The sequence below is a fragment of the Vipera berus genome (genome assembly GCF_964194415.1).
Source record: "Vipera berus genome assembly, chromosome: Z".
Taxonomy (NCBI): domain Eukaryota; kingdom Metazoa; phylum Chordata; class Lepidosauria; order Squamata; family Viperidae; genus Vipera; species Vipera berus.
Genome location: NC_138205.1, coordinates 37,029,567 through 37,053,988, shown reverse-complemented (window position 1 = coordinate 37,053,988; position 24,422 = coordinate 37,029,567). Strand labels below are relative to the sequence as shown.

At 44.6% G+C, this 24,422-nt stretch overlaps 1 protein-coding gene across 4 annotated transcripts in view; it reads right to left on the bottom strand.

The window, feature by feature from the left end:
- MLLT6 (MLLT6, PHD finger containing) overlaps positions 1 to 22,181 on the bottom strand; it is a 132,410-nt gene extending 110,229 nt beyond the window's left edge. For all 4 annotated transcript variants that reach the window (XR_014028707.1, XM_081346439.1, XM_081346438.1 and 1 more), the window contains exon 1: positions 21,956 to 22,181. Coding sequence is in view for 3 of the 4 variants with exons in the window: in XM_081346439.1 (XP_081202565.1) it covers positions 21,956 to 22,064 (109 nt within the window). In the remaining variant the exon portion in view is untranslated. The remainder of the gene's footprint in view (positions 1 to 21,955) is intronic.
- Between the last annotated feature and the right edge of the window lie 2,241 nt (positions 22,182 to 24,422).

Genomic DNA, 24,422 nt, shown 5'->3' with positions numbered 1-24,422 from the left:
CACAAGGGTAGATTTTGATCATGAAGTCACAGGTGCAATCTTCATTTTTTTAATGCACATTTCTCTTCCCTCCATTACCATGTAGAAGACCCTAGATCAGACATGTCAAACACAAGGCCCGGGGGCCAGATCTGGCCCGCGAAGTGGTTTCATGTGGCCCGCGAAACCATCCTGGAAACAGTGAGGGAACGGCCCCCACTGCCTTGGCCCTGGCCCAGAGACCCTCCTTCTGCCAGAGACCCTCAGATCTGTCCCACTCCTGCCCAAGCCCCCATAGGCACCCTTGATGCGAACGATGTAGAGCTGGCCATGCCCACCCAGTAGGCCATACGCACTCTGGCCACGCCCACCCAGTAGGCCACGCCCAGCCTGGCCATACCCACCTGGCCCCCTGAGGGCAACCGCAATGCTCATGCGGCCCTCAATGAAATTGAGTTTGACACCCCTGCCCTAGATGAAGTGAAGAGATCTTTCTTTTTCAGTAGCACGAAAAACAGCTGGTAGATGTATGAGTCATTTTGGTCAATCCATTTTAACTTGCTGTGTTTAAGTGACAAATAATATTTTCTGAAATCATACTCTCTCATACTCTCTGAAATCATATTGAGAAAAATATTCCAAGTCTATAGTTGTAACTTTTCTATTTTCATATCAATGATTATTGTTCAAGGTCTCTATCCATCATTATTACACATTGCACCATGCTGCATTGTGTTGTAGCCTAGCTTGTCCTTGCAGATTTGCCTTGTGTTAGTTTAAGAAAGGGGATAGCCTTTCAAAAAAATATAAATACTGGAAAAATACAAGGATCATATAATCTATTACCAAATAGCTACAATATGCAGAATGGCATCGGCAAGTCTACGTTAAGTGTGGTTTAATGTAAGAGTTCCAAAACTGGGCTACAAAAATCTGGATAACCATTAATTGGTAGCAAAGATCTAGAACTGTCCATAGATAGTTATCTGTATTTATGGAAAAATTTGTATAACCATTACATGATAGCAATTCTTGGAGGGGTCCATATGTATTTATGCATATCAGTAGATCCCAATCCACTAGTGATTTGCAAGGATATCAATAGTACTTTTTAAAGAAAAGAAAAGAAAACTAGATAACTGAAACAATGTAAGAGTATGGAAAAATCAAGAGTATATTATTCTGAGCTCAGTTCTTATGCTGAATACTATTTCATGGGCTGAACATATGCATTGAGTAGTGTTTTTTAATGCTCATTTGTATGTGCTTCAATATTTTAGGTAAAGGTAAAGGTTCCCCCGCACATGCATGCTAGTCGTTTCCGACTCTAGGGGCTCATCTCCGTTTCAAAGCCGAAAAGCCAGGGCTTGTCCGAGGATGTCTCTGTGGTCATGTGGCCAGCATGACTAGACGCCAAAGGTGCACGGAACGCTGTTACCTTCCCACCGTAGTGGTCCCTATTTTTCTACTTGCATTTTTACGTGCTTTCGAACTGCTAGGTTGGCAGAAGCTGGGACGAGTAACAGGTGCTCACTCTGTTACGCAGCACTCGGGATTCGACCCACCAAACTGCCGACCTTCTGATCGACAAGCTCAGCGTCCTAACCCACTGAGCCACCGCGTCCCTGCTTCAATATTTTGCATCCAAATAAAAAACAGAAAAGGAGAAACATGGAAGTTTCTCCTCTAACTTTATGTACAAATGCTGACATACCTATGTATTAAGGTAGTTGTCTGCAAATTAGTATTCTCCCCAGATATATAGATCTAAATTTTCTATTTAGCCCAGGCTGGGTATCTAGAGAAGCTGAATATAAGTATAATTGCAGAGACAAAAATGGGCACTAGATTGAAAAGACTAATCAACACAAAATACAAATATTTATTTGTATTTTGATATATTGATTGATATATTTAATTAATAAAAAACATGCTGATAGGACAGGATGAAAAATACTGAGATCCTGATCATTATAATGTGACTTCCTGTGATGCCTTATTTCTGAACTGAGATTCTCATCTTCTCAACCTTGTTTCAAAGGCAAGTTCAGAGTTTACAGATTCACTCTTATTAATCAATTCTATGTCTGAATTTTGAGATCTATTTGATAGTGAAAACAAGTGGCTCATGGGAATACTCATGGTTGCCCGATTCATTACTACAGTACTGTACTAGAAGAAGAGTCTCATATACTAATCAGGAGATTGAAGTTCTCATGCTTATTTCCATGTTTGATAGATCCTGGCTATTTAATTGCCCAGGTCTGGGTCCCCAATTTTGCTGAACTTTATTTTAAAATGTGCCAGTTAAACTGACATCCAGTAAGATCTGTTGCTAATATTCTCTTCTTCAAATTTGATGTTCCCTTCTTACTTCCTTTCTCCACCCCTCCCTTTGTTACTATTTGCACTTACTATTGCTTTACCATAAAAGGAAAAACTAGTAAAAAAACCTATAAATATGCCCAGAAGGATATGAACATATAAATAATTCCAGCATCCTACATGAAAAACATAAAGATTCCAAAGGGGGAAAAAGAGCTTTAATTTACTAGGAACAAATACCAAAAAGATGCGATCCTAAAAAGTTAATCTGCAACCACATGCATCAGTTTTCTAGAAAGAAGCCCTTCCATATATTTGGACTATAACTTCCAGAAACTTGAGCATCAGCTAGTTGTAACATATCTGAGGCCATCATTTATCTGTGAATATGTTCATTGAAATGGGTGAAACTTAACTTCTGAATGAGCATTTATAGGCCTGGCCCATTTGTATGTTTTTATCTCAACCCTTCTTCTTTTTGAAGAAAGTTGATAGGGATATTCACATTTCTTCCTTCTTTCTACCTTCAATTCACACTATCACATGAAGTAAGTTAGGCTAAGAAGAAGAATTTCACTCAGTGAAATTTCATGGAGAAATCTTTTTCCTAGACTGTAATGTATTGGGCTTTGTCTTGCTAAGGGAATATCATGTGGGTTAATTGCTGGAAGATTGCTCAAGCAGGGAAGCTGGCTAACGGCGCCCAGCTCCTCAGACAACCCGTCTCCAGCACCGCCATTGGCTGCTTCTAGGGCGGCAATAGGTTGCTTTAAACCTATTGGCCGCCGCCTAGAGGCCAGGGTATAAATTGCTGCATTCGCAGCCCTATTTCTCAGCTCAGTGCCTGCAACCAAATAAACAATGATCTTTGCTGAACTCACTTGCCTCATCTCGTCATTGAAGCAATGAACCCAGTATCTAACACTGGCAACGAAGGTGGGATCCTGCTCCTTCAACTGAGTTGAAGAGTTACTAGGGGAGAGGCCAAACACGCCTGGCAGGAAAAGCAATTCTCCCCCCCCCTACAGTAGGCCTAGCACACAGGTCGGCAACCTGCGGCTCCGGAGCCGCATGCGGCTCTTTGAGCCGTCTCCTGCGGCTCCCAGCCGCCCGGTGCGCGCGCACCTCTTCGAACGGGCAGTGGTGCGCGCGCACCTCTCCCAAGCCGCCGCCGCCGTCCAGAGACCTGCCGAAGTTTGGGGAGGTTTGGGGAGGTGCGCGCGCACCTCCCCAAACCTCCCCAAACATCGGCAGGTCTCCGTACCTCGGCGCCCTGCCTGCCTGCTTCTTTCCGCTTCCTGGCTGCCCTACGACGTAACCCGCTTCATGATCGAGTGCGACGCCTGCAAGGACTGGTTTCATGGCAGGTAACACAAAGCGATCGGGCCTTTCCTCCCCCCCCCCGCTCTAGGGCAGAGATCCCCTTCCTATCGCTCGGGGCCTTTCGTCTCTTTGGCTCACCAGGGCTGCTCCAGGGCTGCTCCAGGGCTGCTCCGCTCCGGCGAGAGCGAGCGGGAGAGGAGAGATGGTGGGCTCCTGGCTGCCGCTTCTGCTCTGTGCAGTTTTCCAACAGGCCTTTTTGGAGAAGAGGAGGAGGAGGAAAGCGGTTCCACAATGTCTGGCTAAGAGGGAAAAGCCAGTCCCGGGAAAGATCCCTACCGAGCAAGCGGGAACCGCAAGGACTGGGGCAGCAGAGGCGGCTCCCGGAGAGCCCACGCTCCGGGCGGTCACTTGCTTCGCGACTCCTGAGGGAAGGGGGGGGCGACTGGAGCGGGCGTGTTTCCTCGCCTGCTGGGCGCCGCGATTTGCCCGGGGAACGCGTGGGCCCCGAATGGCAGCGTGGAGCGAGGAAGCGGACAGCCAGGGCTTCCCCGAGAGCCGCGGCCACACAGGGTATTCCTTGCCGCGCAGGCTGCTGAAGCCTGGCTCTGACGCCACTTCGCCTCGGAGCGAGCGAGTCCGCTCCGCCAAACAGGGGAAGCAGAGTTCCCGGCCGCCAGACTCAGCTGGAGGGGAAGAAAAAGACGGCGCCGTCTGAAGAGTCTCTGGCTATCTTGCTCTGCCCGTCTCCCGCTTGCAAAAACCTCCTCAGCTGATCGGTCCGGTGAAGAGGCCGGGCTTCCTTCGGGGGGCCTTTCATTCCTGTACAAGGGGGAAGGGGAACTCTGTGCTTTTGTGTGTGCGTGCGTGTGTGTGTGTGTGTATGTAAAGCACGAGAGAGGGAGGAAGAGGGGGGGAAAGCGAGATCTCAGCGCCGCTTGGAAGAGAAAAGGAGCAGGACAGGCACGCTCGCTCCTGCCCCACTCCTGCGCTCTTCCTCGGCCCACTGCGTCGGCGCTGGGTCATGTCAGCCGGCTGCACGTTTCCACGGCTGTTCCCCGGCCTGCCGGAAGGCCCCGGTGGCTGCTGGGGCATCGAGAGAGGCGCCGGTGGCTGCTGGGTCGTCCCGGCGGCCGCGCTCTTCCCCGGCTCGGTGGAAGGCCGCAGTAATGTGGGGGCTGCATACAGATGCCGGCAGCTGGTCACGGGACCCAGTGAGTCCCTCCGCGGCCTCGCCGGGTGTCGGGCGTGTCGAGCCCGACACCGGGCAGTCTCCCTGGCGGCGTCGGTCGATCGGAGGATGCAGCCGGCGTGCGGAGGGCAGGCCCCCAAGACGAGGTGGGCCTGCGCTAGTGGTGTGCGAGGATGGCGGGGGTGGCTCCCGTGGCGAGGAGGGCGTGTCCGTGGGGGGTGAGGGCCTCGCGCCGTGCTGCGAAGAGGGGCCCTGCCGAATGTCGCGCCCATAGGCCGCAACAGCTGCCGCGGCCCGCCTACAGAGCTGCCGCCTTCGGCAGCCTGCAAACGTGCCGCGGCAGCTCCCCCAAAGAGGAGGAAAGCCGCCGCGGCCCGTTTGCAGGCCGCCGCCCTCCTCTCTTTGGGAGAGCTGCCGCGGCACGTTTACAGGCTGCCGAAGGCGGCGGCGCCGCTGCCACTGGGAACCAGTTCCATCACACACACAGGAAGGTGGCAACCGTGGGCGTCCGCGCATGCGCAAGAAAAACCATTTTGCGCATGCGCAAGACGTTTTTTTGCGCATGCGCGTGCATGGACGCACGCATGCGGCTCCCACTTTTATGTGTGTGTGATGGAACTGGTTCCCAGTGGCTCTCTTCCTTTTTTGGGTTGCCGACCCCTGGCCTAGCACAGCCATGCTAGTGACCACATGTCCAGAGGACCAGTCCCTGGGTAACGGAGGAGCGGGACACAAAGACAACAAGCCCCAGCCATGAAGATCAGCAGAAATGGCCAAGGTCGGAAAGCTGGAAGAATTTGACATAGCTCACCCAGAACGATGGTCCTTGTATCTATCCAGGATCGAGAACTATCTTTGCACGAATCAAGTTGCCGAGGACGGCCTGAAGGCCACTACGCTCCTGTGTGTGTGCGGCCCAGCCACATCTGACATTGTGGAGAACTTGTTTGTGCCAATGCCATTGGAGTCCATAACGTTCGCAGACTTGAAGAAGAAGCTCGGAGACCACTTTCAACCCAAGCTGTCGGTAATCGCTTGGCGCCATGCATTTGAACAGAGAGTTCAGCAACCAGGTGAAACAGCGTCCAAATTCATCGCAGCCTTGAAACAGGCTGCACGCCTGTGCCAGTTCTCCAACGTCGAGGAGAGGCTACGAGACTGGCTTGTCTGCGGTCTCCGGAATTGAGAGTTACAGCAAAAACTCTTCACCAAAGAGGCTGTCGTTCCCAGACGCACTGAAAGAAATCATGGCGGATGAAGCCGCCAGCGGGGCCATACGAGCCATGCGGCCTGCCAAAACAGCACTGCACAAGAAAGCCATCCAACGCGTGGACGCCAAACACACAGAGGACCCAGAAGACGACACAGAAGTTGACAAGCTACAAAGACACAACGACCAACAGCGTCACAGCGACAGACAACAAGGGGCGACTTACAAGGCAAATCCCTTCCTTAGGGGCCCAGGGTGTGGGGGCCACCACCAATGTTTGGACTGTAGGTTCCGGACAGCCATGTGCCGGGCCTGCAGAAAGACTGGCCACATCGCATCAGTCTGCAGAGGTCGCCAGAAGGACCAGTCATCAAATCGCCAGTCGGACATTCCGACCAGAAGAGGTACTGGGGCCCCGGGACAGTATAGTGCGGGGTTTTGCTCCAGCCGCAGAAGCATTTGCCATACAGGATCTTGCCACCGTATTAAGCCGAAGTTTAGACTTCAGGTAGAGCTGCAAGGGGTCCCCTTGCAAGATGGAGCTGGACATGGGCTCCGCCGTATCTATTATTTTATTTGAGACATTTAATTTCGTCTGCAATTGCAGTAAGAGATGGGCCAAGCTGAGGCCATCTGACATTATACTAACTGATTTCCAGAATGCCAGAGTCGCAGTCAAGGGTGAGGCCACACTAGCCGTTAAATTTAAGGGGTTTTCTGGGCACTTGGACGTTGTCATAGGGGGTCAGCAAACGAGCCTGATCAGGCTCGATTGGTTTGATGCACTAGGCATCCAAGTAACTGGAATCAACCGGACGCAAGTCACGAGTCTAGTGACAGTATGCAAGGAATTCGCAGATGTGTTTGATTCAGCTCTGGGGACATACACGGGCCCGCCAATAACATTTAAACTAGATCCTACTGTAGTGCCAGTCAGGATTAAACCTCATAGGGTGTCATTTGCTCTTAAACACAAAATAGACACTGAGTTAGATAAACTTGTTGAGCAGGGCGTACTTCAGCCAGTGGATGGGGGTGAATGGGAGATCCCAATCGTAATGCCACTAAAAGCTAATGGGGAGGTCAGAATCTGTGCTGATTATAAATGCACAATTAATCATGCACTCAAACAGCATGCATACCCAGTACCAGTAGTAAGCCACATCCTGGCACCTTTGCAAGGTGGCACAATTTTTGCGAAATTAGATTTGGCTCAGGCCTACCAACAGCTTCCTGTTGATGAGGCTACAGCTGCGGCACAGACAATCGTAACCCACAGGGGGGCATTTAAAGTAAAAAGCCTGCAATTCGGGGTCAGTATAGCCCCCGGCATTTTTCAGGGCATTATGGAATGGACGCTCAAGGGCATTCCGGGGGTTTGCCCCTATTTTGATGATGTGCTCATTGCCGGTGAGTCCACTGAGGTGCTAGCAAGGAGGCTCAGAGCCGTCCTTCAAAGGCTGCGCGAAGCAGGCCTCAAGCTTAAAAAGAATAAGTGCAGTATTGGAGTTCCTTCAACTGAGTTCTTGGGTTTCCGTATAGATGCTAACGATACCCACCCTGCTGAGTCTAAAGTAAAAGCTATTCCGATGGCACTCAGCCCCAAAATGAAGGGAGAGCTGCAGGCATTCCTAGGCCTCCTAAATTTTTACCATGTGTTCCTTCCTAACAAGGCCGCAGTGGCAGAGCCGTTACACCAGCTCTTGGACAAAAATGCTGCATGGAAGTGGACTAGTGTCCATGAAAAAAAAATTCAGGAATTGAAGGCTCTTCTGTCGGACAGTTCCACAATCACTCATTTCAAGGAATCAATGCCAGTATGCCTAGCGTGTGACACGTCTCCATATGGGGTGGGGGCAGTCTAAGTCACTTACAAAGTGATGGAACTCAAGTTCCAATTGCTTTTTATTTGAGGACACTGTCCTCTGCTGAGCGTAATTACGCACAGATTGACAAGCAGGCACTGGCTATAGTAGCTGGAGTAAAAAAATTCCACGACTACTTATACGGTAGGGACTTCACGGTCTTTACAGACCATAAACCGCTATTAGGGTTATTCACTACTGACAGACAGACACCCAACATCTTATCCCCCAGGATGCTAAGATGGCCCATTTTTTTATCGGCTTATAGCTTTAAGCTAATTTATTTATTATTTATTATTATTTATTTTATTAATTTTATTTGTATACCGCCCTTCTCCCGAAGGACTCAGGGCGGTGAACAGGGCAATACATATTAAAAAACAAGATACAAAAATTAAAAACGATTAAACAAAATGCCCATGAATAAGTTAAAACACATTAAAAATAGGTTAAAACAGATTAATAAAACCCAACCCCATCCCATCAGGCCAGGCCAGCTTGTTCGAAAAGGTAGGTTTTGAGATCGCGCCGGAAGGAGCGGAGGTCACATACCCGGCAAGGATATGGGCCATGCAAATGGCCTGAGCAGGCTTCCACTGCCTCAAATGGTGGGGGTTTCCCGATACTCCCATGTAACACCTCTACTCCGCGAGCTGCATTGGCTCCCGGTTGCCCTCCGGGTGAGATTCAAGGTGCTGGTGATGACCTATAAAGCCCTAAATGGCTTGGGTCCGGGTTATCTGAGGGAACACCTGCTGCCGGCATCAAGCTCCCTTCGTCCAGTGCGCTCCCACAGGGAGGGTCTTCTCAGGGTACCGCCGGTAAGAGACTGCCGGCGGACAAGACCCAGGGATAGGGCCTTCTCAGTGGGTGCGCCTGCCCTTTGGAACCAGCTGCCAGTGGAGCTTAGGACCGCCCCCGACCTCCGTTCGTTCCGCCAGGACCTGAAGACCTGGCTCTTCGAGCTCTCTGGCCCAGGCTAAGAATTTTAATTTTAATTTTAATTTTAATTTTAACTGGGGTTTTATTTGTTCAGGGACGGATATAATTTTTTTAAATCTGTTTTTAACTTTTGTATTTTTTGTTTTAATCACCCTGTAAACTGCCCTGAGTCCTTCGGGAAAGGGCGGTATATAAATATAATAAAATAAATAAATAAATAAATAAATAAATTGAACCAGGTCCAGCCCCAGCGGCCCGCGTTTTGTCCATTCAGAACTTGCCAGAGTTTCCCCTCCACGCGGGGGACACAGCTGCAGAAACGGCAGCAGATAAGACTCTAAGCAGAGTGCTATCTTGGGTACACAAGGGGTGGCTAGATAAAAGCCCAGGTCCTGAGTTTCAGAGCTATTTCACAAGGAGACAGGAGCTCTCAGCTCATAAGGGTTGTATTCTTTGGGGGAACAGGGTCATTGTTCCCACCTCATTAAGAGATGGGTATTGCAATCGCTTCATGAAGGTCATCCGGGTATTGCTGGCATGTAAGCTTTGGCAAGAAGATATTTATGGTGGCCAGGATTAGATAAAACCATCGAGGCTCAAGTGCATGGGTGTTATACATGCCAGCAATCTAGGCTAGAAATGCTGCACGCTCCCGTTCACAGGTGGGAGGAGACACACACACCCTGGTCGAGAATTCATATAGACTTCACTGGGCCCTTTCAGGGACAGCTCTTTCTTATAGTGGTCGACAGCCACTCTAAATGACTAGAAGTTATACCATTGCAAATATGACTACTGCTAGGACCATCCAGGTGCTTAGGAAACTCTTTGCAACGCACGGGCTGCTGGACGTCATAGTGTCCGATAACGGGGCCCAATTTACTGCGGCAGAATTTCAGGCCTTCTTGAGGGCAAACCTCATTAGGCATGCATCATCGGCTCCATTTCACCCATCTACTAATGGTCTAGCCAAACGAATGGTGCGCACCTTGAAAGAATCATTGAAGCATATAGTGACTTGGGACTGGCACCACAGACTGGCCAACTTTTTGTTCTGCCAACATTCCACCCCACAGCAACGGGTAAAAGCCCAGCAGAGCTGCGCTGAAACTGGACAGGTTGCACCCTGATTGGGTGGCAGATGAGGCCTCTTGCCCAAAACCCCTGAGGGGGCTGCAAGTGGGTGATGGGGTGTGGGCCAGGAACTATGGGCATGGGAACTTGTGGGTGCCAGGGAAAATCACCAAAATGTCAGGCCCTCTCTCATACGAACTGGGCCTAAAGGGCAGGCGAGTCATCCATTGCCATATCGATCAGCTTAGGAAGCGTTTTCCAGAACGGCCACAAAGCGAGAACTTTGTCCCAGGTCCCAGTCACGGACCACAACCTAGCAGCCAGGCCGATCAATCCATAGGCTCTGAGGTTCCAAGCAGTCAGAGCAATGGGGAGGTGGTCGTAGGGGAGCAAAGCCCAGGAGTGCAACATGGGGCCCCTGATGGAGAAAGCCAACCAGAACACTACAGCCGCTGTGCTAACTCTGTGGAGCGATTGGACTCTGGGGTGGGCTGACCTGAAAAGGCCAGCCAGAGAATTCCGAGTAAGCCAGACTCGCGGGAACCTATGGACCCAGGTCTACCCAGCCCGGCAGAAAAGCTGGTAGGCCAGGGAGAACCTGGCTCTCCCAGGCGTTCCATGAGGGTTTGCAAGCCTCCTGCATATCTACAAGATTTTGTTCTGAAATAACTGAGCTATAATGCTGTTTGTATCATTAACATGCTGCTAGCCAGGAAACTCTCTGTACTAGCCAGTATGGAAAATGTGTACATTGCATGCTACTGTTGTACCTCTGTAAAATTTGTATTGCTGTGATCATTTTCCTTTTGTTATTATAATGAATGTACATTCTAGGGGGGAGGGGTGTAATGTATTGGGCTTTGTCTTGCTAAGGGAATATCATGTGGGTTAATTGCTGGAAGGTTGCTCAAGCAGGGAAGCTGGCTAACGGCGCCCAGCTCCTCAGACAACCCGTCTCCAGCACCACCATTGGCTGCTTCTAGGGCGGCAATAGGTTGCTTTAAACCTATTGGCCGCTGCCTAGAGGCCAGGGTATAAACTACTGCATGAGCAGCTCTGTTTCTCAGTTCAGTACCTGCAACCAAATAAACAATGATCTTTGCTGAACTCAGTCGCCTTGTCTCGTCAATGAAGTAACGAACCCAGTATCTAACATAGACCATAATGGCTCTTTACACGAGAGCATAGAATAAATAGGAGTCAATGTGGGAGATGAGCAGATATTGGCAGGGTGTTTGCTTCCTTGGGAACGGTTGCGTGGGGTCAGTTCTTTCCCAGTTATTTAATATCTACATGAAGCCGCTAGGGGAGGTCAGCTGGTGCTTTGGGCATAACATTCACCTTTATATTTGCAGCCTCATGCTACCTTGAAGATGCTGTCAAAGGTTTGTCCTGGTACCTGGAGACTGTAAAGGCCTAGATGGGAAAGAATGGGCTAAAATGTAAATCTAGCAAGACTGTACTTCTAGATTCTCCCTATTGTCTCAATGGTAATTCTAGACAGAGTTGCACTACCCTGACTTGAGGCTCCTGCTAGATCAGCAAATGGAAGGCATGGCCAGGAGGCCTTTACCCAGTACCAGAGATACCCTAGTTATGATCTTACCTGGGATATGAGAACCTTGCTTCAGTGGCTCATGCCCCCATCACCACCCCCACCATTCTTTACTCTACTGTAACATCCCTAAGGGGCTTTTTCAAGAGGCAACTGGACTTTCTTGTTTTTTCTTTGAAGATGTTTTACTTCTCATTCAAGAAACTTCTTCAGCTCTGACTGGATGGTGGGGAATGGAAGTCACAGCCTCTTGAAAAAGCCCCTTTGGGACAACCATGATCTGGATGACTAAGAATCTCCATAGATACTACTGCAACGTACACTCAATAGGGTTCCATTAAAGATGATGGAAAATTGGTGGAAAAGATCCTTACCAGGAATAGTTGGTAGGATCATATTGCATCTATGTTGCAGGCCTTGCATTGGCTCCATTTTAAATCCTGAATGTAGTTTAAATGCTAATTTTAACATATAAAGCCCTTCAAGGCTCAGCCTCAGATTACTTATAGGACCACAATGTCTCAACAGAAATTGCCTGACTGATTTGATTATGCTGGGAGAAGCTGCTGATTATTCTCCATTTTGGGAAGGTCAGGGGGGTTGAAACCCCAAAGTATTTTTAAGGCTGTAGAAGGGTAGAAAAGTAATATATAAATTAACTAATTAGAAGCCTCATTGCCTAATTTGGCAGATCAGTTAAATCCAACTTTAGGATCATGTATTTACTTATATGTGACTTTGAATCTAGTATATTTCTTGAGAAGGAAATTAAAAAGAAATTGTTAAGAACAGTTTTTATTATAATGAATTATAGCTTCTGTAGAAGTCTTAGTTGTTTTTTCTTTGCACACTGAAATGGAAATATATCGAGCTTTCATTAATCAGGCACTGGTTAAAAGATAGATAATTAATAAATACAATTTGTGTCCTGTTACATGTACCTGTGGTTGTTTGGTGAAGGAATGGAACAAGGATGAAAGTCTATCTAGCTATTCAGTGGAAATGCCTCATCAATTTTCCTTCTTTTAAATCCTGTTTGGCCTCGCAGTCATTTTTAAAACTCCACTAGACAATGTATACCTGGTCAAGATGATTTTCTTCAGTCTTAGCTAACTTTCTGGACTAGTGGATGTATGTGTAGTTTTGAGAGCAAGTTATTATCAACTTCCCTTCGTCCAGTGCGCTCCCACAGAGAGGGCCTCCTTAGGGTGCCGTCGGTCAAAGAGTGTCGACTGGCGGCCCCCAGGGGGAGGGCGTTCTCTGTGGGTGCACCAGACCTGTGGAACCATTTACCGGTGGAGCTCCGGATGGCTCCCGACCTTCCCTCCTTCCGACGTGACCTAAAAACATATTTATTTGAACAAGCCGGCCTGGTCTGATGGGTTTAGGGGTATTTTAATGTTATTGTATTAATGTATTTTAATGTTATTGTATTAATGTATTGAATTGGGCTGTAATATTTAATATTTTTTAATTTTTGTATGTTGTATTTTATTGCATTGCCCTGAGTCCTTCGGGAGAAGGGCGGTATAGAAATTAAATTATTATTATTATTATTATTATTATTATTAGTGTTGTGATAAAATGGTTTTTATGGGAAGGGGATTTGCTTGTTTATAAAACGGCAGCTGCGAGAGTATAGCAAGATACAAGTCACTAATTTACCAGAAGATAAACTGATGGTGCTGTTCCTCAGTACCCTTTTAATCTTTCCTGAAGTTTTCTAGCGCCCCAAGATATCTTGATCTTTTTGGGGAGGCAATTTTTTACATTTCAAATAAAATACTGAATTATATCTTCCTATCATTTTGGTTTTCTAAAGAGGCAATCTTTAAATAAATATGTAGTCTGAGGTTGTACTATTAAATTTTCTGCATACCAATTTTCCATTTTTTAAAATTAAAAAATAGGTAGATCAGGGAACCAACAGAATATGAAGCAGAGAGATACTGCAGCCCATGATTGTATGAATGTGCCATCCTGTCTACTACTAGTACCTTTGAGTAAAATTGATGTCATTATTTATTGTGCTTATTTTATTTATTCTACAAACTCAGTTTATAAAACAATTTAAAAAGTGCTTCCTTAAAATTCAAAAACATTCTCGGTAAGTGTAATTAATTGAATTTTAAAAAACCTCATAACTAACTGAAGTATTAACAACACAAAGGTAAATTATAGTAATTGTGATAATGAAAACTAAAAACTCAATTTCATGGCTTCCAGATTACTAAAAGGCTTGGATTAAAAGTTAAAAGGAAGTGGGAGCGGGTATTTCATAAAGCTGGAACAGTGACTGAAAAACAGTGCCTTCTGGCTTGGTTACCTATATTTTGTGAAAATGGGTTATTTTTATCCTTCCTTTTTTAAATTTATGTATTTTTTGCTCAACTCATGATAGCAATGACCCAAAACATTTCCCTGTGTAAGGGTTAGGGTTAGGGTGTGTAAGAAAGAGTATATTGGATAACTGATACAGAGAAAAGAAGTTGATTTTGCCAGTATCTAGGTGCCGAACCATTTTGAGGTCAAAAGCAATAGTTTGAACAGCAACTGGAAAACTATTGGTATCTAAGGGTACCTAACAGGTGAATAACACCTGTCAACAACCAGGTTACTGCTTTCAGAATACTAAAATATTCAGGGGTCCTTAGTGCTCTCTGAACTTGGCTGTTTTCTTGCACATACCAGGTAGCATCATCTGTCCTGGTATAGAGTGGGGTTTGAGATACAAATATTCTTCTCTATTGGTATTAAAATATTCATTCACCTAGCACATAAAATTCTTACACTTCTAAACACAGTCTGGTTTGACTTTTTCCTATCAGCAATTAAAAGCTAATTATGTTAATAGTGTTCTTTAAGAAGACTGAACTTGAAAGAAGAATATGGAGTTGGACTCATTTCTCTCAAGAAGCTGTCTCATGTGCCCAGAGATGCTAAATGTTGTATATAAGAAAGGAAAGGAGCAATTTGTGGAATTCCATCATTACAACAGGAGATATACAAAGGACAGACAGGTGAGGACAGGAATTCTGACTGGATGGCCATGTGTATTACTTTATAAAGAACAATCCTTTGTCTAATTCCAGCTTAATAAGCCAGAATCTGAAAAGGTAGCAAAAAATTGAAGCTGCCCATCCATAAGCACCTTGTTTAGAGACTAAGCAGATACACAAAGTTCTCACACTTCTTCATTATCATGAAATATTTCAAATTTAAATTATAGAATTATTTCAAAATGAATCAACATCTAGCAATATGTTGGGTTAACTTTGTAATAGCAAAGGAAGGATGGAAGGAAGGGAGGGAGGGAGGGACAGAAGGAGGGAAGAAGGGAAAGATTTCAGTTCCATCAAAAATTATATAGTCCGGTTGCAAATATCTGTTTCCTGTCTCCTAAATCAATAAATAGCCATGAAGCCACCAGTTAGCTACCACAATTCAAAGGTTATATCTTTTTACATAGCTTTATTTGCTTATTATTTGTGTTATTAACATTAGCGTAGGTAAGGTAACTATGATGACTTTTGTTGTTGTTGTTAGCTGCGAAGTCGTGTCCGACCCATCGCGACCCTATGGACAACGTTCCCCCAGGCCTTCCTGTCCTCTACCATCTGCTGGAGTCCATTTAAGCTCACGCCTACTGCTTCAGTGACTCCATCCAGCCACCTCATTCTCTGTCATCCCCTTCTTCTATTGCCCTCGATCTTTCCCAGCATTAGGCTCTTCTCCAGTGAGTCCTTCCTTCTCATTAGGTGGCCAAAGTATTTGAGTTTTAGCTTCAGGATCTGGCCTTCTAAAGAGCAGTCAGGGTTGATCTCCTCTAGGACTGACCGGTTTGATCGTCTTGCAGTCCAAGGGACTCGCAGGAGTCTTCTCCAGCACCAGAGTTCAAAGGCCTCAATTCTTTGGTGCTCAGCCTTTTTTATGGTCCAACTTTCACTGCCATACATTGCAACTGGGAAGACCATAGCCTTGACTATACGCACTTTTGTTGACAGGTTGATGTCTCTGCTTTTTAGTGTGCTGTCTAGATTTGCCATGGCTTTCCTCCCGAAGAGCAAGCGTCTTTTAATTTCTTGGCTACAGTCCCCATCTGCAGTGATCTTGGAGCCCAGGAAAATAAAATCTGTCACTACCTCCATTTCTTCCCCATCTATTTGCCAGGAATTGAGAGGGCCGGATGCCATGATCTTGGTTTTCTTAATGTTAACTTTCAACCCAACTTTTGCACTCTACTTCTTTACCCGCAACACGAGGCTCTTTAGTTCTTCTTCACTTTCTGCCATTAGAGTGGTGTCATCTGCATATCTTAGGTTGTTGATATTTCTTCCGGCAATCTTAATTCCAACTTTTGATTCATCTAGCCCTGCCTTTCTCATGATGTGCTCTGCATATAAGTTAAATAGGCAGGGTGACAGTATACAGCCTTGCCGGACTCCTTTCCCAATTTTGAACCAATCAGTGGTTCCGTGTCCAGTTCTCACTGTTGCTTCTTGGCTGGCATATAGGTTTCTCAAGAGACAAATAAGATGGTCTGGTACGCCCATCTCTTTAAGAACTTGCCACAGTTTGTTATGATCCACACAATCAAAGGCTTTAGCATAGTCAATGAAGCAAAAGTAGATGTTTTTCTGGAACTCTAGCTTTCTCCATGATCCAGCGTATGTTGCCAATTTGATCTCTAGTTCCTCTGCCTCTTTGAAATCCTGCCTGTACTTCAGGTAGTTCTTGATCCACATACTGCTGGAGTCTAGCTTGTAGGATTTTAAGCATAACTTTACTAGCATGTGAAATGAGAGCAATGGTGCGATAGTTTGAACATTCTTTGGCACTGTCTATCTTTGGAATTGGAATGTAAACTGATCTTTTCCAATCATATGGCCACTGTTGAGTTTTCCAAATTTGCTGGCAAATTGAGTGTAGCACTTTTACTGCATCATCTTTTAAGATTTTGAATAGTTCAGCTGGAATACTGTCACCTCCACTAGGTTTGTTGTTGCTCAGTTTTTCTAAGGCCCACTTCACTTCACATTCTAGGATGTCTGGCTCGAGGTCAGTGACCACCTCATCGTGGTTATCAGGGACGTTAAGCTCATTCTTGTATAGTTCTTCTGTGTAATTTTGCCACCTCTTCTTAATCTCTTCTGTCTCTGTTAGGTCCCTGCCATTTTGGTCCTTTATCATGCCCATTTTTGCATTAAACGTTCCCTTCATCTCACCAATTTTCTTGAAAAGATCTCTGGTCCTCCCTATTCTATTGTTTTCTTCTATTTCTTTGCACTGTTCATTTAAGAAGGCATTCTTATCTCTTCTAGCTATTCTCTGGAATTCTGCATTCAATTGGGCGTATCTTTCTTTTTCTCCCTTGCCTTTCGCTTCCCTCCTTTCCTCAGCTATTTGCAAAGCTTCCTCAGACAGCCATTTTGCTTTCTTGCATTTCTTTTTCTTTGGGATGGTTTTAGTTGCTACCTCTTGTACAATGTTGCGAACCTCTGTCCATAGTTCTTCAGGCAATCTGTCTATCAGATCTAATTCCTTAAATCTATTTGTCACCTCTACTGTATATTCAACAGGGATATGATTTAATTCATACCTGAGTGGCCTAGTGCTTTTCCCTACTTTCTTCAGTTTAAGCCTAAACTTTGCAATGAGAAGCTCATGGTCTGAGCCACAGTCAGCTCCTGGTCTTGTTTTTACTGACTGTATAGAGCTTCTCCATCTTTGGCTGCAGAGCATATAGTCAATCTGATTTTTGTGTTGACCGTCTGGTGATGTCCATGTGTAGAGCCGTCTCTTGGGTTGTTGGAAAAGAGTGTTTGCCATCACCATCGTATTCTCTTGACAAAATTCTATCAGCCTGTGCCCTGCTTCATTTTGTACTCCAAGGCCAAACTTGCCTGTTATTCCGGTTATCTTTTGGCTTCCTTCTTTAGCATTCCAATCCCCCATGATGATAAGGACATCATTTTTTGGTGTTAGTTCTATAAGGTGCTGTAGGGCTTCATAGAACCGGTCAATTTCATCCTCTTCAGCACTGGTGGTTGGGGCATAGACTTGGACTATTGTGATATTGAATGGTTTGCCTTGGATTCAAACTGAGATCATTCTGTCATTTTGAGGATTGTATCCCAGTATTGCTTTTCCTACTCTTTTATTGACTATGAAGGCTACTCCATTTCTTCTTAGGGATTCTTGCCCGCAGTAGTATACCTGATGGTCATCTGAATTAAATTCACCCATTCCTGTGCATTTTAATTCGCTGATACCTAAGATGTCGATGTTCAGTCTTGTCATCTCTTGTTTGACCACGTCCAGCTTTCCTTGATTCATGGATCTTACATTCCAGGTTCCTATGGAGAAAAAATCTTTACAGCATTGGACTTTCCTTTCACCACCAGACACATCCACAGCTGAGCGTCCTTTCGGCTTTGGCCCAGTCGCTTCATTCTTTCTGGCGCTACTAGTACTAGCCCTCTGCTCTTCCCCAGTAGCATATTGGACGCCTTCCGACCTGAGGGGCTCATCTTCCAGCATCATATCGTTTTGCCTTTTGGTACTGTCCATAGGGTTTTCATGGCAAAGATACTGGAGTGGGTTGCCATTTCCTTCTCCAGTGGATCACGTTTTGTCAGAACTCTCTGCTATGACCTTTCCGTCTTGGTTGGCCCTGCACGGCATAGCTCATAGCTTCATTGAATTACACAAGCCCCTTCGCCACGACAAGGCAGCAATCCATGAAGGGGATGATGACTTTACATGTAAGTTTTAAGATAATTGTCCTATCTGACCAAACTGGGCTTTGTACATCTGAGACAAAAGTAAACTTTTCCTGCAAAACCAGCACAGTAATGAACCCTGCCACCCAATCATATGTTAAACTTTAATAAATAAATATGGTGTTGGAGGAACAAAATGTGCTTTACCATCCTAGTAAGTCTCTTTGATTGCCAATATTTCAAAGAGGAAATCTGAAATGCTACCCATTTAAGAGGCTAGTCAACATTTTTTTTTACAAACCGTTAATCACTGTGAATGTATTTATAGCTTAACTTTACATCTAAATGCATCAGCTCTCTCTAACCCAGATAAACAGTCAGCTAACCAGCAGCATGGGGGTAGGTGTTATCAAGTTAATTATTCTGGCAGTGTGACTGATATCCAATTCTTTTTGTAGGTGCATTTTTATTGATGTACATATAAAAAATCCAGGATTGTTGCAACCACCAACTTTTTAAATCTTCCCTATAGATGCTGTTCTACCTGACACGTTGGGTTTTTTTTGCAAATGTTCTCCCTCATTTGCTTGTACGTCTAATTACTTTTATGTGTTGGATATTCAAGAGTTCGCATTCAAGCTACTAAATAGACTTGATTTCAAATAAGGATTAATTTCAAACTTTACTGTGGAAACTACTAAATAAAATGATCAGCTGTAACCTTAGTTAAGTCTATACTATGAAATATATAATATGCAATATGAACAAAGTGTGTGATTCATTGTATATCTAGATCAGTGTACCCAAAATTTTCTGCTTTCTAGAACCACTAGATAAATATTTGGAAAATGCAGGAAACGCCAAATTAAACACACACCCCTACATTTTTGTCTTTAAAAGCTCAGGAGTTCACATTTTTAGCAAGTAATGTAGAGATTATACTTGCATTTGTGTACTCCATCCCCTGCATTTTAAGAGGATTTCTAAACTAAACGTTGTACTAAACATCAATTCAAAATTAAGCATTAAGTACCCCATACCATTGTAGCAACTCATGCTTACTTGTCAACAATGTTCTTCAGTAAAAACGTATTGAGCATTAGAGGACTAAGAAGTCTTTACTAAAGTCCTATGTTTGATGTTAACTTTTGGGTTTCTAATTCATCCTTTTTGGTTATGTTACTTGTGTGAGACTTGAGTCAGTAACTATATCCAATTCCTGTTTCACTATTGCCAGTTTTCTGAATTGAAGTACTCACTATGTATGTATTATCACATAGGCTTTACCATAAACAAGTTTTTGGCCAGTGTTCCATTTTTGCAAATCAGCTGATGTTCAGAATGCAGAGAAGCAGAATTATGGTGCTAAGCATGTTCTGAGTGTTTTAGTGGTGGCAAATGTAATAAGGTTATGGTGGACCACTTGGTGAACTTCACTGCTACTGGTTTTCCACAGACCATTGATCAAGTTAGATAATAGCTGACATGCCTACTGAAGTCAAGCTTGACTCCATGTAATTACATGCATATATAAATACTGTGGTATTTGCACAATACAGGTAGTCCTTGACTTATAACCACAATAAAGCCAAACTAAGTGAAACATTTGTTAAACGAGTTTTGCCTTATTTTTGATCTTTCTTGCCAATTGTTAAGTGAATCACTGCGGTTATTAAGTTAGGAACATGGTTGTTAAGTGAATCCGGCTTCCCCATTGACTTTGTCAGAAGATTGCCAAAGTCGATCACATGACCCCAGGACACTGCAACCATGATAAATATGAGTCAGTTGCAAATGTCTGAATTTTGATCATATAACCACAGGGATGCTGCAAAGGTTGGTGTGAAAAAGGGTCATAAGTCCCTTTTTTCAGGGCAGTTGTAACTTCCAATGGTCATTAAATAAACTGTTTTAAGTCGAGGACTACCTATATGAATATTTTGCTATTATGTTCTTCTGGGATTCCCCCCCCCCACACACACACCCAATTATCCTGTCTAACCTTCAGCCCTGGGATGTTTTCCAGGTCAGCCAAAGTTGATTAGATACTGCCATCTCCTGTCACAGCTACTTCCTTTTTAAAAAGATGTCAGTTATAAAAACAGGTTATATAAATTTATTATATTGTAAGATTTATAGTAGGTGGAAAAATTGAATTCTGTTGGGGCACCTCCTCCAATTTCCAGCAAAGTTCAAAAGTCTGTCTAAACAAAAAAGTACTGCCAAGTGAAGACAATATCTGTGGGCAGGGAGAATATCCACAGAAGTTAAATTTCAGCTATCATTGATAAAGTTTGGAGACTAGGGACTAAGGAAGCCCCAGTTATTCTGCTATGGGAATGAATGTTCCATAAGAGCTGATTTGCCACAAAACTAAAGTCCAGTACATGACCAAGTGAAAACTTCTCTTTTGAGATGACTATTCACCTTAGCAAAGAATTCTAAACTCTGCTCATTCTTCTTTCAGCAGCTAACCTCAGGTGCAAGGCTACAGCAATAAACCTAGATCTGAGGCAGGGTGTAACTGAGGTATTTCCACCTTAGTCTTTATATGTCCAAGATTAATGATCTACTACAGGTAACTAGAAAGTGGTAATAAGAAAATGTTTCTCTCTCTCTCTCTCTCTCTCTCTCTCTCTCTCTCTCTCTCTCTCTCTCTCTCTCTCTCTCACACACACACACACACACACACACACACACACACAGAGACAAACACACATTTCAGCTTTCTTTACACTGGGTGGCTTTGCAAAGAACATTCCAAAGTTGGTCCTGGGGACCTTCTGTTTTGCTTCACTTACCTTGCAATTGCAGACCAAAAAGTATCCCCTCCCCCTCCCCACCCACAACATTAAAATAAACAATAAAAAATCCCCAATGTTACGGGGCAGCTAATAATAGAAGCTCAGCTAATCCGGAAGGAAGCCGAGGGAGACAGTCAGAGGTCACTGCCATTCTGAATCTACGTCAAATAATATATTTTTTACAACATCCATTACAACTGACATTTCCCTGTCCCGTCTATGCTTCTGGAGTCTGTTGGCATTCAGATGTATCTCATCTTCACCCCCTTTATATGGTGGTGCAATTAAAAATTAATAGGAAAGCGAAACAAAGCAACAACTACGTGCATGTACACATACACAGGCTCATATAGTCAATGGAGAAGGAAAGGCTAAAATCATGCTTTTCATAGCCAACATAAACAGACTACCACACATTTAACCCTTTTCGTCAATTCATTCTTTCTTTCTTTCTTTCTTTCTTTCTTTCTTTCTTTCTTTCTTTCTTTCTTTCTTTCTTTCTTTCTTTCTTTCTTTCTTTCTTTTCTTTCTTTCTTTCTTTCTTTCTTTCTTTCTCAGCATTGCATCCGTCTCCCTCTCCCCTGTCAAGTGTACCCCAGCTGAACAAAAGGCGCTAGAATTCCTTCAATGCACGGTTACAACAACAATAACAATGATGATGGTGGTGGTGGTGTTGGTGGCGGTGATGATGATGTACGTTTTAGCCCGCCTCCAACTCTTCTTCCACCATGTCGAAAACCAATCCCGCCGCTTTTTTATTTTACTGAAAGCTTGCGAAGGTTTTAGGGAGGCAATCAGTGCGGGAGGAGGTGGTCCCGGTTAATCCCCACGGTCTTTTTCCAGATCTGCCAAGCCACTTCTGGCAAGCGCCCGGAGAGTTAGAAGGCGAGTCCGGGTTTGGCGGGGAACGGGAGGGGGTGTTGGCCAAGGTATCCGCGAGGAGGAAAGGCTAGGTGGGGGGTCTTACCTTGATGTACCGCCACGTTACAGCCATGCCCATCACAGTAGACCAGAGGGTTTTCTGCCCAGCCGCGTTCATCAGAACAGACGCAGCAGCCGCCCACCATCTCCTTCATTCTTCCATAAGTTTCTTTTTTGCTGATTTCCCACCCCCACCCCCTTGTTGTGTTACTGCTGGCACCGCTGTTTCCAAGCACGCATTTACTCCTCGTCCTTTTCTTCCTCTTCTTGATCTCGGGCCTTCTCTCCTCCCCCGACCCGCCTTGATATGTAAAAGATATGCCCCCCCACAATCCGCTATGACGGGGAAGAAGGCAGAAGGCTCGGACGCCTCCCCCCCGGACGAAAATGCCACATTGTTATTTGCAAAAGAGAGCTTGGCGGCATCTCTGGCGCTGAGCTCGGGCAGACGCGGTGGCTGGTCCCCAGGCACACAGACACACTCACCGACACCCGACGCTCACGCGCGCACACACGCACACAACGTCGCCCTGGCTGCTTGCAGCCGACAGCGCAGCAATTATGGCTCAGAAGTCTTAGGTTCGGGGGCAACCGGGACGCGCTGGAGCGTGTGGGAGCTTTATTCGGTTTTATTGCTGCCGTTCTCTTTCATTTACACACCGCGACCCGCTTTTCTGTGACCATACTGAAGGGGGGGGGGCTGCTATTTGTTTCTTTTTCCGGCTTCCTCAAGGAGGGGGGAGACGGGAGTTAGCATCTAAAGTACGGCAACACTTTTCTCCCTTTCTCCTTCTTTCTCTCTCTCTCGGCTTTTCTCTCTTGTTTATTGTCCAATATAGGGCAATGGAGAGAGGAAAAAAAGAAGAAAAGAAAAAAAGGAGGAGGAATATTGCGCTCGCTTAAAAACCTATTATCTAACGATTGACAGATAAAAACGTCGTCAGCGCCACCTTTTGGTTGAAGCAGCGAAGAAACAAATCTTTACGGGGGAGGGGAATAGGAAAGAGCATGTGGGCTTCAAAATCTGCTTAGTTTATATCAATCAATTATAATTTATTGTTGCAATCCATATGGTATAACTTCTACACTTATTCAATGTGCAGTAAAACAGCAAAGTGTAATTAACAAAATTTAAAATTATATAACATCTGGCTGATATAGCCATTCAAAAAATGAAGCAAATGTATAAATATCCCAAACCAGACAAAATCTGAGGTAGCTGTGTTGAATCACAAGGAAGAATCAAGGAAATTAGACATATATTTCACTAGGACTAATCAAAATGTCAAAGAAAATTTGTTATAAATAAATATCTGGCTGAACTCTCACTTTCATTTTGGTTTATATGCTGGCTGAAAATTTCGGAAAGTAAATTAGGCCCATATGTTGGGGCAGGCATTGGACAAAATAAAGGGTAGGTCTTGGCATCTGGGCAGTTGCTCCAAAATGAAATTATGGGAGAGGGAGAATGTTAATTCAATCTTGCCCTGGATGTGAATTCTTCCTAAGCATCTGTTCGCTTGCAATAGAATAAAAAATGATGAGATTTTTGTGAAGAAAAGTAAGACGTGACATGACAGCAGTTTGTAAAATCTTGCATGATGAAAAGAGACAGGTTCATTTTCCATTTCTTACAACACTAGAATTCAGGTTGCCTGCTAAAATTAAGGAAAGATTAAGAACTGGTAAAAGGAAGTACTTATTGATGCAACATAAAGTTAAATAATTGAGTTTGCCAGCATCAGATTTCATTATGTTACCCATTTAGATAGTTTTTAAAAAGGACTAATCCAATTTGTGAGGGATGGAGTTATTGGTCACTGTTATGGATCTTTCCCCTCTGGCGAATTAAAATACTATCTATTGGGTTTGCAGGAAACTGTACTGCTATGAAATTCATTGCCTCCACTGCATATTGTTAGTCTGCCAGCTGTTCTGGTTTACTGTTGAATAGTGCTGTTCTATGTAGCACGTGATAAGCAAAATGATTGGTTGATTACTTGTTTTACTGTTCCTCTAAGCTTGTCACCAGTAATCACAACCCTGCACTAGGAACAGAGTAAGTCTGACTGTAAGTCGTGTGCATCATTGTTATGCTTCTTCCCATGCCACTCCTCTTATACTTTGTTCTGAATTGAATAAAAAAATGATTGGAGTCGCAACGATAGTGAGTCACAGGCAGCATTTTATTTAGGATTCGGCAACAAATGCCAACTTCCAGGTACCTCCACATTTTGTTCAAAAAGCAGTTGGGAAGTGCAGGGTTAGTCATATCATCCCAGTATTATGCTATGCTGCCTTGCCCTGAAACAGCAATGACATAGGGTGAAAGTACTTTCTATCCTGTCAGTTGAACTATTGCACAATTTTGCTATACCGCTATTTTAATTTACTAGCTACTGATTGTTTCCATCACTCTGTAGTGGATGTGAAATGGCACAAGTGTGTATCTGAAGGGAAGCTTTTGCATGCAATTACATAAAGGCGATCAGAGAAGCAGAAAGCAGATCCCT